The sequence below is a fragment of the Setaria italica genome, chromosome V (assembly GCF_000263155.2).
Source record: "Setaria italica strain Yugu1 chromosome V, Setaria_italica_v2.0, whole genome shotgun sequence".
NCBI classification, from domain to species: Eukaryota; Viridiplantae; Streptophyta; class Magnoliopsida; order Poales; family Poaceae; genus Setaria; species Setaria italica.
Genome location: NC_028454.1, coordinates 3,218,033 through 3,234,962, shown reverse-complemented (window position 1 = coordinate 3,234,962; position 16,930 = coordinate 3,218,033). Strand labels below are relative to the sequence as shown.

The 16,930-nt window shown below is 46.2% G+C and overlaps 1 protein-coding gene and 1 long non-coding RNA gene across 2 annotated transcripts; both read left to right on the top strand.

Moving 5' to 3' along the window:
• Positions 1-2,732: 2,732 nt before the first annotated feature.
• Positions 2,733-7,059, top strand: LOC101757191 (protoporphyrinogen oxidase, chloroplastic). Its single transcript, XM_004967582.2, has 9 exons — positions 2,733-3,154; positions 3,247-3,432; positions 3,526-3,610; positions 3,701-3,848; positions 3,929-4,009; positions 4,372-4,543; positions 5,752-5,911; positions 6,057-6,160; positions 6,404-7,059. The coding sequence occupies exons 1-9, from the start codon at positions 2,783-2,785 to the stop codon at positions 6,701-6,703; spliced, it is 1,608 nt and encodes a 535-aa protein (XP_004967639.1). The 5' UTR covers positions 2,733-2,782; the 3' UTR covers positions 6,704-7,059.
• Positions 7,060-15,351: 8,292 nt separating this feature from the next.
• Positions 15,352-16,524, top strand: LOC111257433. The gene is made up of 2 exons (XR_002677959.1): positions 15,352-16,215; positions 16,364-16,524. It is a non-coding gene; the product is annotated as an uncharacterized LOC111257433 (long non-coding RNA).
• Positions 16,525-16,930: the final 406 nt, after the last annotated feature.

Here is a 16,930-nt window from a genome sequence, read left to right as displayed (position 1 = left end):
GTCCACTTGGCCTTGGATTCATCAGAACAAAGCCCCCACCCGGTAGATTAAAAGCAGTCTCCACGGCTGGTGAGTCTTGCTGACGAATAAAGGTGCGGTGAAGCTTACAAAGCTACAGCGATGGAGGGATCTCGTGTCGCCGGTGTCGGACCCCGGACAGCGCGCGGCACCGAGCCGGTCGGCGACCTCCGTACGGCGGCGGCATCACCGCAGGCAGGGGCGGGGGGGTCTGGGCATCTCTCTGCTCTGTCTGGTTCCGCGCGAGGTGGCCAATGCGCCGTGTCGGCAATCGGCTGGCCGCGCGATCCGTCGTCGAAATCCTTCCCGGGCGAGGGCAAACCAGCCGGACCGCGACCGCGCGGCCCCTGACGCCGCCCCGCGGCTACGTTTCGCGCGCACGGAGGAGATGGGATGCGTGCGCAGGGCCATCGTCGTCGATGGCGAGATGTCGCTGGAGCAGGGTGGCGCCGGGCACGCGCGGCGCGTGGACGTTCACGTGCGCGCGAAAGATGCGCCGGGGCCCGCGCCAAAGGCGCCCGACGACGGCGACGTGCACCGTGGGGCGGAGACGACCGTGGGGAGAGCGAGAAGACGGGTCATTCAGCAGGTTTATTAGCCACCAAACAGTATTTTTCTCTCATAACAAATCAGCCGTTTCAGCTTTTCAACCGGTTTATAAGTCCAGCCGAATAGTTCCGATGCTGCTGGCCGTACGTCGCCGTTGGGGCCGGTGCCCCCTCTGGCTCAAGGACGCCGGCGGCGGGGCGACGTACGTGAGGACGGTTCGGACATCGCGCGCGCTGCTGGAATGTTCGGTACGTAACCCTGTGGGATGGCGACGGCGGCGGAGGCGGATTAATGTGGATGGAGACCGCACGTTGCACGATCGGGCTCGCTCGCTCGCTTTGCCTATGTACACAAGTTGCAAGGCAAAGCCAGCAACGTGCCGTCCGTATCCCTTCAAAAGAGTGTTGCCTCTACGGCTCTACCAGCACGCCGCTCGCGCCGGTGCTATCTTCCCGAGTGCTTGCCATGCCAGGTCCAGAGGCTCCTGGGCGATACCTTGTATGAGGCGGAGAGAAAAACTTGCACGTTACTATTCCATACACAGAATAGATACGTCGCCCATGTTCCCGAGCATTTATGAGCCTAGCTACATCCAGTGTACCTTTTCACGTGGTTGATGTATGGAATGGTTCAAAATAACAATGATTCTTTTGTTTGGTTGGGTAAATTGTATCATCCCATCCAGGATGAAGCCATCCCACTTAATACATTATTCTACTACTTAATATATTATTCTATTAATAGAAGTGAACCATACGGTACAAGCAAATTGGTTGAACCCCACCATCCAGAATCATCCATGCATACATAATGTGGTGCATGCAACCAAATACACCTTAAAAGTTCGTTGTACTTGTACAGTGATATCAATATTGTAGAATTCCTACTCCCTACGTTTTTTACTTATAGTTTATTATCTCAATACATGCTCTATAAGACATTTTTATAGCGTGGATTTAATAAAACTAATTTAATACTGTTGATGTTGATATTTTTTTAACTTGGTCAAAACCAACTTAAGAGGCAATACACGTTGCATTTATTATTCAACTCAAAATTCACACATCAAATAGTGAGGATTACATTGCTTCGCCCTTATATAAACTGAAAGTTCAAATCCTGTATTCTTCGAGAACTCCAGGGCACTTCAAAAAATGTTGAATTTTTTACGATATTGAATTTTGTACAGTGATATCAACATTGTAATACTAGCCAAGGGCATTGGAAGGAAAAATGTTCTGGACTAGTGGCAACCGGGGGCTCCTATATGGCTTGTGGAAGCCAGACAGGAGCTATGGCTTAGAAGCCCGTCAAAACCCGACGCACGGCCCACCACGCCTAGCAGCCACACCACGATTCAATTTTGTGCACGTTGTAGCCTGCAAGACAATATCAGGAGGAGCGTGCATCACCGCATCAACCATAACATGCAGCATGCAGGGCAACAGCAGCAGGAGGCCACTCGGTAGCATGCAAGAGGGTACAGGCCTACAGGGTAAGCAACCGTGCGCTGTTATTTTGTTACCTTTGCAAAAGATTTTGTGACTTCATATATTCAAATATCAAACTAATATACTCAACATTTTAAATATTAGATTCAACATTCTTTCAAACTAAATTCAGCTTTTAGAATAAACTAGTTCAACATTTAATATGAAAAATGTTGAAGTAGCATATTTAAAATGTTGAGATAGATCATCCAAAATGTTGATTTTTAAAAAATAGTAAAATATATTCATATTGGGTCACATCATGTTACATTAATTCTCAGAGTGGTTCAAACGGATTCAAAAAGAGAAAAAGTAGTTAGAAGTTTGAAATCCAAAGGAACACCCACCAATTAGCAACCATGCTAGTCTGGCTTATGCGCATGCATGCGGACCTAATCCAATTCCAACTATTGTGCACGGATCTCAAAAATTGGAAGCCAAGTACCATATAGGTTTCCCGGTGGCAACGGCCCACGAACCAGGCCCAGCCCTAGCAAAAATATTTGGGCTGCAATTTTCCCTGGGCTTCAAATTACGCCAGCAATTAGGGCCCAAGTTCAGAGGGCTAACTACGTGACAGATTTGGATATCCACGGAACCAATCACGCGCGGGAATGCGATTCCCAGCCCACCTCTTCCGTTCCAGTGGGCCATCCCCCAACCACATCGCGTCGCGTCATCCACTCCGCCGCACACGCGCTCCCCGCTCCGCAACGACGACGGAAATGGTCGCCGCCGCCATGGCCACCGCCCCCTCCGCTGGCGTGCCTCCACTAAGAGGGACCCGCGGCCCCGCGCGTTTCCGCATTCGCGGCGTCAGCGTGCGCTGCGCCGCGGTGGCGGGCGGCGCGGCCGAGGCGCCGGCCTCCGCGGGCGCGCGGGTGTCCGCGGACTGCGTCGTGGTGGGCGGCGGCATCAGCGGCCTCTGCACCGCGCAGGCGCTGGCCACGAAGCACGGCGTCGGCGACGTGCTCGTCACGGAGGCCCGCGCCCGACCCGGCGGCAACATCACCACCGTCGAGCGCCCCGATGAAGGGTACCTCTGGGAGGAGGGGCCCAACAGCTTCCAGCCCTCCGACCCCGTCCTCACCATGGCCGTACGCTCCTCGCTTTCGTCCCCCCGGTTTTTCTTCTTCTCGGACTAATGCGGAGGCGTGAAATTCTGAATGGATTGGGTGCGCGCGCGCAGGTGGATAGCGGGCTGAAGGATGACCTCGTGTTTGGAGACCCGAATGCGCCGCGGTTCGTGCTGTGGGAGGGGAAGCTGAGGCCCGTGCCATCCAAGCCCGCCGACCTCCCGTTCTTCGATCTCATGAGCATTCCTGGCAAGCTCAGGGCTGGCTTTGGGGCCCTCGGCATCCGACCGCCACCTCCAGTTCGTGCTCTCCCCGTGCTGCATTCTTAAATCTTTGTGCACTTTGATTGTTCAATTGCCAACGGGGCTGAGCGTTTCTGGCGAAGGTTTCAGGGCCGCGAGGAGTCAGTGGAAGAATTCGTGCGCCGCAACCTCGGAGCTGAAGTCTTTGAGCGCCTCATTGAGCCTTTCTGCTCAGGTGCCTATTGCAGTGTGTAATGGCTGTTTGTTCTGGTCTGCTGCTTGCAGCGATTACAATAAGAAGTTAACAGTTTCGATGCAAACCTAGGTGTCTATGCTGGTGATCCTTCAAAGCTCAGTATGAAAGCTGCATTTGGGAAGGTGTGGCGCCTAGAAGAGGCTGGAGGTAGTATTATTGGTGGAACCATCAAGACGATTCAGGAGAGGGGCAAGAATCCTAAACCACCGAGGGATCCGTAAGAGATTGATCCATTTTTTTTCTTTTGTTCCATCAATCAGTTGTTCTGTCATTCTAATATATTTTCATCTGTTTTAGCCGCCTTCCTACGCCAAAGGGGCAGACAGTTGCATCTTTTAGGAAGGGTCTCGCCATGCTTCCAAATGCCATTACATCCAGGTTTGTTCTTATTGTCTTGTATATTTATTTATAGCGAATCAGTTATCCCTTAAGACATGTTATGGTATTGCTCTCTGAATCATATACATGGAGGAAGGCACCTGCACCTACTATTCAGAAAAAAGTTGATGCAAATTAGGGCAAGCTTATCCTTTCCATCTTGATTTGTGCTGATATCTACAATATAGGTTAGGGATAGGCATTCCATAAGGAATGGTTTATAGAACTTGGAAGTGACTTAGTGTGCATATTCATTGTAATTTGGTCGTGAGCTATCAGTAAGTGTAATATTTAAATTGCTGCTCTGGAATTATGGTGCTAGTCCTCACTTTTATTCTATTATATATTTCCTTCATTTACAGCTTGGGTAGTAAAGTCAAGCTTTCGTGGAAACTCACTAGCATTACAAAATCAGATGGCATGGGATATGTATTGGTGTATGAAACACCTGAAGGCGTTGTTTCAGTGCAGGCTAAAAGTGTTATCATGACGATTCCATCATATGTTGCTAGTGACATCTTGCGTCCACTTTCAGTAAGTATCAAACTATCAAGTTTCATGTTTCCAGAAACTGGAGTACTGTGTGTCTTGATACCCTTGAATGTACTTAATTGGGAAACAGCCAGTCAGTGGTAGGATTTGCACTTCTTTGAAGAATTGATTCTCTCTGCCATTCTGTAGTCAGCATTTCCATTGCCAAATGACATCTGAATAGTTCTTGTTATCTGCTGAGTGTATCATGCTTCTGAAAAAATTGTGGGAAGTTATGATCTTTTTCCTTATTATATTAGTGATGGCAGTAATTTCTGATACTTGATTTGACAGAACTGAAGAAGATTTTGCGAACAACTTAGTTCGACTTGAAGCATTGCTAACCTTTGAAATTGTAGTTTTTAATGCTTTAATTACACAAGAAATTTTGTGTATTTCTAAGTTTATACCATGTTTTAACAAACGGGCACTAGCGATGAATTTACATGATTCTACATGTTAAAAGGAGAACAATTTCCAAGTACAACTTAGGTGCTATTCCAAAAGGAGAGAATACATAGCACCACCCTAACCATGATGCAGAACCAAAGATATGTTGTGATGGTGCTGTACCAGCCTTGTTGATAGGTTACTGCTACAGCAATTTAGTTCTCCTTTTACCCTGTATCTACTATTTATATTTGACTGCCCTCAATCCAGTTCAGTGTGAGTTTAAATGCATGCAAGACTGCAAAGCGTGCTAGATTGGTTTACATGCAACATGTTGTGTCTTATAGATGTACAGTCTATCCTTTTTCTTTTACTATATTTTGTATGTTGTATTAGAGACATTTATTTATTTTTCCTCCCTAGTGCTACATATTGTACCAAATTTAACAAAGAGAAACTTGACCATTCTCTTCAAGGTTTCAAAAATCAACTGCAGAGGAATCCTGGAACTAACAAACTTAAACCAGTCCATTACAGGCTGGAAAAAACCAGACAGTTTGGTATATCAAATAGCCGTGCAAGTTTAACCTGAAAATATAAAATTTGAATTAAAATACCATGGTCAAATACGATAATGTGGCCAGGCACTCGAATCCAGAGCCTATTTTAGTTAGTGTCGGTTACTGGTGACATTTAAGATCCTTGTTCTGCATGCCACAAGTAGGATTGTATTTTAGTAGCATGTCATTTTCTTAGGATCTGTGAGATAGTGTGGACATACACCATGATATCATCATTGAACTTGTCTTTGCCCTCCACAGAGCGATGCTGCAGATGCCCTTTCAAGATTCTATTATCCACCAGTTGCTGCTGTAACTATTTCGTATCCAAAGGAAGCTATTAGAAAGGAATGCTTGATTGATGGGGAGCTCCAGGGTTTTGGCCAGTTGCATCCACGTAGTCAAGGAGTTGAGACATTAGGTATTTCTTGCAATTGAGTATTAAGCTCCAACAGCAACAGATTATTTTCTTTTTTTCTGGTTTGATTTTTTATTCTGGTGTTAATTTTGTCTTCTTTTGTTAAATCCACGATATGAATCAAGATAGTGGTGGTATGCTTTTGTAGGGACGATATACAGCTCATCACTCTTTCCAAATCGCGCTCCTGCTGGAAGGGTGTTACTTCTAAACTACATAGGAGGTGCCACAAACACAGGAATTGTTTCCAAGGTTAGTAATTCTCTATCGAACTTATTGCCTTGTCTTTTGTGATTATGTTATTTTTACTGTAAAAAGAAAATTGTTGTTCTTTAATAATCAACATAAGTATCAACTGCATTAGTTTTCACCACACAAACAGCACTTAGGAGTTCATGATAAATCTGAGCCGCCAGTTATATATGCAATTTAGTTCCGATTTTACTTGATTGCCTGTTACTGGCTATATTTCTTATGACGCCATCTCATTTGCAGAGTGCAAGTGAGCTGGTAGAAGCAGTTGACCGTGACCTCAGGAAAATGCTCATCAACCCTAGCGCAGTGGACCCTTTAGTCCTGGGTGTCCGAGTGTGGCCACAAGCCATACCTCAGTTCCTGGTAGGACATCTTGATCTTTTGGAGGCTGCAAAATCTTCCCTGGACCGAGGTGGCTATGATGGGCTGTTCCTTGGAGGGAACTATGTAGCAGGAGTTGCCCTGGGCCGATGCGTGGAGGGTGCCTATGAGAGCGCCTCGCAAATATCTGATTTCTTGACCAAGTACGCCTACAAGTGATGAAAGAAATGGACCTGGTCGTTGTTTTGCACAGAAGAGGTGAGACCAGGATTGGCACGAAGTTTACGAGCATTTTTCCATCTTATTTTGTAAATTGTACTACCTCTGATCTTTTTCCGTATTAGCAATTAGTTAGGTTGTAGGGCTGTAGGACATTGTTCTGTTCGCCATCCTACAAAACAAATTTTCTTTCACGTTCATCTACGAGATCTATATGCAGACTCATGTAGCGTTTTCCTGTAAACACTAGTTCCAGCAAAATTAAATACTATCTTGCAATAGCAAACAGAATGTGTAACTGAGACTGCCTTGGATGATTCTTTTGCTTCTATGCGAAGAATAAAAAAAGTTGTGAATAAACATGTGAATCATTGGCGGCATTTTTATTAGCAGCAATACTAATTGCTACAACGTGATCCGGGAGCATATTGGAATGGAAGGGCATCGGTATACGTTCTAAAATCCCCCACTGGACCGTCAAACAAATTCCATACTATGATTGTAGCGTTTGATAATATGTACTATACTGAAGATTCATCACAATCGAGTATTAAAAAAATTGAGATAGCACGATCCTAGGATGCAACACAGTACTATTGTACTAAACAATAGCACAGTAGCAGAACCTTCAGCTAGAAGGATAATTATACTACACACTTGTACTCCGGCCAATCAATCTGAGCACTTAGAAAATTAGCGTGTAGTGCAATCCCAGGGTGACAAGCGAACACCCTACTACTCGAGAGCCCCAAAACCCTGGGCTGGCTGCACGCTGTCGAGGCAGCAACGATGCCAGTTGACGAGGGATTCGACGCACACGAAACCATGGCAGATCACGGGGGATGAGGAAACCCTGCCTGGCTGCCGATTTCTACCCTACCACCCGGTTACCTTTCTGGCCGGTTTCTACTTCTACTACCCTTGGCTGCACCTGTTCCTCTGTCTCCTGAAGCCTGTCTGGCCCTTGTTGCTGGTGAAGAGCAGAGAGACCATGGCATGGAGACATGGAGTGAGGGACCGGGCCGGGTGATCCGGCGACCAGCGCCAGACAAGGGCACAATCATTAGGGTTCACGCATCGGCCCCCAACACACCTCCCTTGGCGTGTGTGCAAGCATGGCTGTCATGCAACTTTCTAGCCTTTTTGCTTAATACAAGAGCTAGCTACTTGTCGTGGTGGTGCTGAATTTCTAGACATCTAAACCAACCGAGCAAAGAACAAGGCTGACATTGTTGGCTACACCATGCACGGCGTGCAAAATGTACTCGCTCCATCTCAAAATAAACGCATATCTCACTTCTCGATGAGTCAAACTTTTTAACTTTGATCAAAATTTATAAAAATTGTACTATTATTTATGATGTATAATAAATATTATTAGATTGAGCATTAAGTATACTTTTTTAATAAATTTATTTGGAGATACAAATGTTGATACTATTTTCTATATTCTTAGTCAAAATTAAAACGTAACTCCTCGAGAAGTGAGATATGCATTTATTTTAGGACAGACGGAGTAGCAGGCACTGCGATGAATTGAAGCCTCCCGGGGAGTAGGGTCCTCGAAATGATGCTTGCAGCTTTTGCTCTTGGGTTTTGTATGCAACTTTTTGCTGCGCACGCATCTCAATGCACGAGTGAGAATCTCACTGTGAGATTGAGGGCCACCCTGTGCTTGTGTGAGTATTCTGCGCGAACAATAATCGTTAATTTGTTTGTTAAGCGCACTGGTTATAGGCTAGTTGTTCCAGTGGACGCAACAGCTGAGGGCAATTTATTCAGATGGTATGCACATACATAGTATTAAGTACTAGCTGAGTACGAGCTCTGTCCTAATCAGAGCCTTATTTATAACGTTGGGAGTGTGAGATTGGTTGAGACGGCAGCCATAAGGCAGCCCATACACATCGTTATATAATGCCGGTACATAAGGGATTGGTACTCTACTTTTTTTTTTACTCTAAGTCCTACTAGGACACGAGTAGTAACAGAAACCAAACCTAATACATATTGTATTTCTACATCCCCTCAATCACAACTTGCACAAGTTGAGATTGGTTCTAAACTCACGCAGACGATTTAGCGTCTGAGACTTTGTGAAACTATCAGCGACCCGATCACTGGATGAAATAATGCGTATGTCCAACATCTTGGCAGCAACCCTTTCACGAACAAAATGATAATCAACTTCAATGTATTTAGTACGAGCATGAAAGACGGGATTGGGCGTTAAATAGGTGGCACCAATATTATCACACCAAATAACAGTTGCTTTTGGATGAGGTACACCCAATTCAGTGAGAAGGGTCTGTACCCAAATAACTTCAGCAGTAGCATTCGCAAGAGCTTTATATTCAGCCTCGGTGCTAGACCGAGAGACCGTTGCCTGCTTATGAGCATTCCACGAGATCAAATTTTCTCCCAAGAAAACAGCAAAGCCCCCTGTAGAGCAACGATCATCCGAGCAACTAGCCCAATCAGCATCCGAGAAAGCACTCACAAGAGTCGACTTAGACTGAACAATTCGGAGACAAAAATTAATAGTGCCACTCACATATCGAAGAATGCCCTTGACTATGGAATAATGAACTGTCGTGGGAGTATGTAGATATTGGCAAACTTTATTAATCGCAAAAGCTATGTCAGGACGAGTAAGAGTCATATATTGCAATCCACCAACAAGACTACGATATCTAGTAGCCATGTTAGTTTCCAACGCCTCACCATCATGGGCTACAAGCTTTTCTGAAATGGACAATGGAGTAGGAACAGGTTTGCAATTCTTAAGACCAGCCTAAAGAATAAGATCAGAGGCATACTTAGCTTGACTGAGAAGCAACCCACCACTAGTAGCCGAGATCTCAATGCCAAGAAAATAATGAAGATGACCAAGAACTTTTAAAGCAAAGTCATCTCGCAAAGCAACGAGAAGAGCATCCACAGCTTGTGAAGATGAACTGACCACAATAATATCATCAACATACACTAAAAGATACATGACAACATCATCTTTGTGAAAGAAAAACAACGAGGTATCAGCCTTGGAGGCAGAGAAGCCAAGACACTGCAATTTGGTGCTCAACCAGGAATACCGTGCCCTAGGGGCCTGTTTCAACCTATACAATGACTTGTCAAGTTTGCAAACTCGATTAGGGAACCAAGAATCAGTATACCCAAGTGGTTGTCGCATGAAGACATCCTCCTCCAGAACACCATGCAAGAACACGTTCTGAACATCCAGCTGCTTGATAGTCCAATGATTCGAAACAGCTAAGGAGAGCACAAGACGAATAGTGGCAGCCTTAACAACCAGACTGAAAGTATCCTCATAGTCCAAACCATATCGTTGTTTAAAACCTTTAGCAACTAAACGAGCCTTATAACGATCAACACTTCCATCAGCTTTGGTCTTGACCTTATAAACCTACTTACAATCAACAATATTTTGACCAGGATGTTGATCAACAAGATGCCAAGTATTATTACGCATAAGGGCTTGATATTCATCATCCATAGCCAATTTCCATTGCGGAGAATTAAGAGCTTCATGAAGAGTTTTAGGCTCCTGTACATCTAAAAGCATATCATATCGCACCGTGCTGTCATAAAAAAAAACCTTGGGCTGACGAATGTTATTTTGCAACCTTGTCCGTGGATGTGTGATAGGGCCATGAATCGGCCAGGGAGGGCTAGGAGGCAGTGCTGGTAACCGATGGCGCGGAGACACAGCAGATACAGCAGAAAGCAGGCAACACAGAAGATCTAGCTGCACCAGGGTCTGTAGGAACATCAAGACAAGAAGCAGCGACAGCAGGCGTAGAGGATCCCGGCGCCATTAGCGGGACCGACGCGGTCGGAGGTGCGAGCACATCCCGCACGGCAGAGATAGGTGGCACGACCGGAGCGGCTGCAGGCGAATCAACCCCGGTTAGCGCAGGCGTGTCCGACAGACTGCCGATCGAATCTGCATGGGAGTCCGTGGATGCACACGGCAGCAGATCAGAATTGGATTCAGCGCCCGTGTCTTGCAGCCTAGAAATGGAAAGGTCTTCAACGGCTCCAACAGGAAAGGTGATTTGCACCGGATTTATCACCAGATCACGCGACAATGAAGGCTCCTGGACCAACTCAGATGCAGCACCTGAACCACTATCATTACCATGCAACACAAGCTCAAGTAAAGGATTAGTCATATGATAAGTCCTATCATCCATAACCCCAGACGGATTAAAAAGAGTAGATGGTAATAAAAGGATTTCATATTTCAACCGAGAACCAGCATTAGGGTGAAGTGTAGAGAAAGGAAAAATAGTTTCATCAAAAATAACATCTCTGGAAATATAGACACGTCCAGTGGAAGTATCAAGATATTTATATCCTTTGTGAAGATTGCTATAGCCGAGAAAAGCACATTGCTTAGAACGAAACTGAAGCTTATGCTTGTTGTAAGGGTGAAGATTAGGCCAACAAGCACAACCAAAAACTCGAAAAAAAGAGTAATTTGGCTTTTCATGAAAGAACCGAGATAAGGGTGTAGTGAAATCAATAACACGGCTAGGTGTTCGATTAATGAGATAGGTGGCTGTTAGGAAAGCTTCATCCGAAAATTTTAAAGGCATGGATGCTTGAGCTAACAAGGAAAGCCCAACTTCAACAATATGCCTATGTTTGCATTTAGCCGACTGTTTTGTTGATGAGCATGAGGACAAGATACATGATGAATAATGCCAATTTCATTAAAAAGGGAATTGAGCTTTTGATATTTTCCACCCCAATAAGATTGAACAGCACGAATTTTTTTATCAAAGAGACGCTCAACATATTGCTGAAAATTATGAAAAACTTGAAATACTTCAGAGCGATTCTTGAGCAAATATATCCATGTAAACTTAATAAAATCATCAATAAAGCTTACATAATATTGATAATGACCAACTGATTTAGGAGCAGGGCCCCAAACATCCGAAAAGATTAACTCTAAAGGAGAAGAAGAAGTACTATCAGATTGGGGATAAGGTAATTGATGACTCAGCTTGTTGGCAAGCATCACAAACTAAAGGACTCGATTCACTACTAGAGGACAAGTTGTTGTCACGAAGCACACAATTGACTATGATAGAAGAAGGATGTCCTAAACGATGATGCCACAGGGACGTCGTAGGCTTGACAGCGTGATGAACCTCGGAAGAGGACTGTGGCATAGGATAAGGACCATCTTGACATCTACCATGAAGAAGAGGGGTTTTCATGTTCAGATCCTTAACACAGAAAAAAGTAGGATGAAATTCAATAAAAGCATCATTATCCTTAGTAAACTTATGAACTGAGGCAAGATTTTTTGTAGCAGATGGGACATGAAGCACATTATTGAAAGAAAAATCACATTTGGAGGTATGAATAATGGATTTACCAATATGATTAATGCGTATACCTTTGCCATTAGCAGCATGGATCTGATCTTGACCAGCATACTTTGTCTTTGTTGTGAGATTATCCAACGCTCTTGTGATATGATCAGTGGAACCAGAGTCCATATACTAATTTGTATCAACTCCATAAGAGGGCATAGCTGAAGAAGCAGACTTCCGTGTTTTGGATTGTGGAGGTCTTCCTCCATTGTTATTGGGTGGAACAAACTTGCGGTTGAACCTATACCAACAATTTAGAACAGCACGACCTATACGGTCAAATAATTGGCAGATTGGCACTTCATCTTGATAATCAGAACTAGGAGCATTGTAGGATCCTCAGGCTCCATTATGGAATCCACGTCCTTGAGTAGAACCACGGCCACAAGTGCTAAAACCACGCCCGTGACCTCAGCCACGTCCACGAGCAGCAGCATTGGCAGATGAATAAAAGTGCCCTCCATCATTAGCTTGTTGAGTTAATCGAGCTTCATAGGATAAAAGTTGGCCATAGAGATCGCTCAAAGATAGATTGTCCTTCACAAACATGGCGGAAACAAAAGGATTATAATCTAGACCAAATCCATTGAGGATATTGCCAATAACATCATCATCATCAAGTTTCTTCCCAGCTGCAGCCAATTCATTAACTAGGCTTTTCATCTTAGAGTAATAAGCCAAAGTAGTATTGTCCCCCTTATTTTCTCTAGATAATTGAGCACGAAGTTGCAAGATTCGTGATTTGGATTGAGATGAAAACATAACTGCCACCGCCTTCCATACTTCAGATGCATGTTCCAGCGATGATACTTGAACCAAGATTTCCTTGGTTATAGATGAGAGAAGATAGGACAATACTTGTTGATCCTGCACGATCCACTTGTCGTAGGCAGGGTTCTCCACTTCTTCCGACGATTTATCGGCCTTCTCCACTCGCAACGTCGGTGTCGGCATAACATAGGACCCATCTAGGAGACCAACAAGTCAAGCACCTCGGACGGCAGGGAGGACCTAGGCTCGCCACATCAGGAAGTTTTCCCGAGTAAGCTTCTCGTACACCGGAATTGAAAAAGAGATTGAAGCTGAAGAACTCGTCGAGGCCATGGGCGTCGTCGAGAAAAATAAGGACTGCTATTTCGCAACTAGATGATTCTCTAGGAGGAGTAGGCTCTTGGTACCATGTGAGATTGGTTGAGACGGCTTAACCATAAGGCAGCCGATACATATCATTATATAGTACCGGTACATAAGGGATTGGTACAAGATTAAGATATACATGCTCAGGACTCTAAGTCCTACTAGGACACGAGTAGTAACAGAAACCAAACCTAACACATATTGTATTTCTACAGGGAGTTTATTAGTGAGCCTTTTAATTTTAATTCCTTGTGTGACAAAGCTAACGGTGATCGAGTTGTTTGTTGCTCAGTTTTTTTCGGAGTTGCTTAGTTTAGTTTACTCCTCCCGGTGCCCGTCCTAGGTGCTTTGACAAAGATGAGCATCTTTTGATTATTTATTAAGCACATATTAGCTAGTAATCCTACCAGGTGATGTTACCGCTACCACCTGATGTCTCATCTTTTCACTGCTTCGAGAGGAGAGATCGATCATGGTAGCCGCCGATGCTTCGAGTCATCATCACCTGCCGAGACGGGGGCAGCCGGCAGCGTTACGTGAAACACGTTCAGGTGTGCGACGACTGAACCACTAGCTTGCCTATGCGTCGCACATAAAGCGAACGCGTACCGTGTGCCAGGGGCACGTATGGACACGGAGGGCACAAAAATCTCCTGCTACGCTGCTAGCCCAGGAGAAATCCTTTTGACATTCTTGGTCGTGGCGAGTCACTTTTTACAGACACGAATGGCGTGTTGCGATTTGCGAGGAAGCAAGGAAGGAACACGAACAAGTTAAAGCTGACGTGGGAGACGTCAAAAACAGAGGGAACGGTGTCAAATCGATTGCCCCCTGCCGGCCTGAATATTCAGTCCGGAGACTGGAGCAGAACAGACCATACGTGACCGCTGATTTGAGGACACAGTGGATGCAAATCAGCAGGCGATGATGACTGTCATGCGCCCGCGTGGACACGGAAGCGAGCACACGTAGAGCACGCATGCACTAGAGTAGTAGAGTTACTAGGAATTTGCAAACGGCCAAGGCACGACACGGCCGTGGGCCGTGGCGGCGTAATTTGTCTACCTCTAAGCTGACGACGAGCGACTGCAAAAGGGACTGAGTGCCAAGGAGCATCTATTCTCCGGCGCTAGCTGTTGCTGTCAAGGCCCCAAAAGCGAACGTAAAGATGGGCTCCATCCATGCCTCGTATTTCCGTCGACTAATTCAATTTGGTGGCGATTCGATCTTTCAATCACTTCACTTCACTTCACACTGCCCGCATTCCTCGACATAAGAATAAAGAAAGCTCATATTGCCAGCTGCTTTGCAGTAGTGTTCTGTTTGGCCTTTGCAAGTTTCCTTTTTTTCTCCTATCCATGAAAGAATCGAACCAGAACATTGCGTTGGTACGATGAAATGCACGGTTTCGCCTTTGCTCGTTTAAATTTCCTTAAACTAAATCGTTGCCACCGGCCGGGACCTGGCTGCGGCTGCGAGAGACAGCGTAGCTGGTGTGTCCTCTTGTGCCTGCTAAAGGTTGGTGTCGCGGGTATAAAACAACGCGCCTGCTGTCTGCGCAAAGCCCGTGCACATCTCTCTGCAACCGCAGCGCAGGTCCCCCTCCCCGCCCCCTTTTTCCGCCTCCAGAATGCCGCGGCTCAATTCGCAATCTTGCGTCTCACAAAAGGCGCGAGCGAGCTGTGGCCGGCCTACTGCCTTTTATGCTTTGTCTTGTTGTCTCCTTCAGGCTTCAGCAATAGACAAAGCCCCGCCTCAAGTAAAGCGTAGTGATAAAAAATCGATTTGATGAAGGAATAGCCATCATTAACAGCATCATATCCATCGCTTCGATGGGATCGGTTGCTTGCAGACTCGACCAAAAAAGTGGTGGTTTCTCCGGTATGTTGTTGCATCAGTTTCACAGCCAGAAGAGTTGATGCCTGCTCTAGGACTGATGACTGATGGAAGGTCCGTTGCCACTAAGTAGGGATGCAAGCCCTAATCTTTTAGGTTCAATTTAGTAGGGGGAGAGATAATGAATCAGTAATGGTTAGCTCCGCAACTAATCAGCTGACTTAGAGAACACCATCTGATACCCGTTTACATCTAGGGAATAACATAGCTACTTAGGGCTTATCTGGGTCCAGCTAAACTTCCTGATGATCCAAACATGTAGCTAAAAGTGAACTAAAAATTAACCACCCCTCCAAACCCAGCTGATGGGAGCTAATTTCAGACCACGGATGCTAAAATACCAAAATATCCTCCACTAAAAGAACGAGGTGTTGCAGCAAGCTTCACTAGAAATATAATAGATTTTGATCGATACATGGCTAAAAGTTAGGGTCTGTTTGGCATAGTTCTGGCTCCGGCTAAAACAGCTCTGGCTCTGGCTTATCCGGAAAAGTAGTTTTTTTGACTCTGGCTTGTCTTGTTAGAAAAAAAACACTTGGTAAAACAGCTCCTCCTAACTTTTTAGAATGAATAGAACCTATGAAATGTCCAAAACACCCTTATCTTTTCTTCCTCTACTCCTTTTTCTAAATTCCCTTTTCCATCTTTTTTTTTCCTTTTTCCTTCCCCTACCAATTTTTTTCCTTCCCGTCTCCTCTTTCATATCCACTCTGTCCACCTCTCTTGCGTGGCTCTCTTTTTCCTTTTCTTTTTCTTTTTTTGCCTAGCGGGCCTTGTCTCCTTCGTGCCGTGGCTTGCGAGGCAGCAAAAGCAGTGCTCGTCCGGCCTCTCGCCTGGCGGCTGGCGCCCGCTGAGGAGCTCGCGCGGCTGCCCGTCGACCTCGAGCTCACGCGCTGCGAAGCTCGCGCGGGGTTGACGCGCGGCCGGCCGCCTGTGGCTCGCACCGCCTGGGAAGCAGGCTCCGCGCCGTCCACTGCCACGCGCCGCGCGCCTACGCTCCGCCCGCTGGTCCTCCCTGCCCTGCAAAGCTCTGCGCGCCCGTCGGTGAGACAGTGAGAAGCCGACGATCAGGTACGCCGCTGCCATGAGCAAGCAAGAGAGAGAATCATGGCAAAATCTTTGTAATTTTTGCGAAAGAGCAAGGGCACATGCGTCTTTTCGTTTGTGATGGAAGATGAGCCGGAATAAGCTAATTTTTTTTTTTGCCTTGTGGGCGCAGTACAAAATGGAGGCTGGCTTTTAGCGGCTTTGTGATGGAAGCCGTTTATGCGTGGAGCCTTTGGCAGGTTCAGCTTCCGCATGTGCTTTTGTTATCAGAAAGCTGAACGCTAAGGGTCGAAACTTGCAACAGTTTTGAACGAACGTAGTGTAATTTGCAAAGCACCTTGTCCCTGCTTCCGTGGCTGCGAAATCCAACCTTTCAACGAAATTACCCACGCTGCCGATAAGTTACATACCGCTTCGTTTCTTTTCTTCCCCAGCCCGCTCGAGCCATTTCCCAACCGGAGCCACGCTAGGGTTTTGCGCCTCTCCATGTCCGATCGGCGGAGGCGCACCCATCGGCGCCCCCCCCCCCAACCAACCGGCGGCGCCCCTCTCCGGCCGCCTCCTCTCCACCCGGGAGCAAGCAAAAGGACACGGGGAGTCGCGCACACCCTCCACCTCCCCCGCTCATCTCCGCCTCCCCCGCCCATTGCAGGAGCGGCCGCCCTCCCTTTCAGCGGCCTCCCTCCCTACTACCGGCCTCCCCACCGGCGGCCTCCCTCCCGGCTGCCCTCCCCACTTT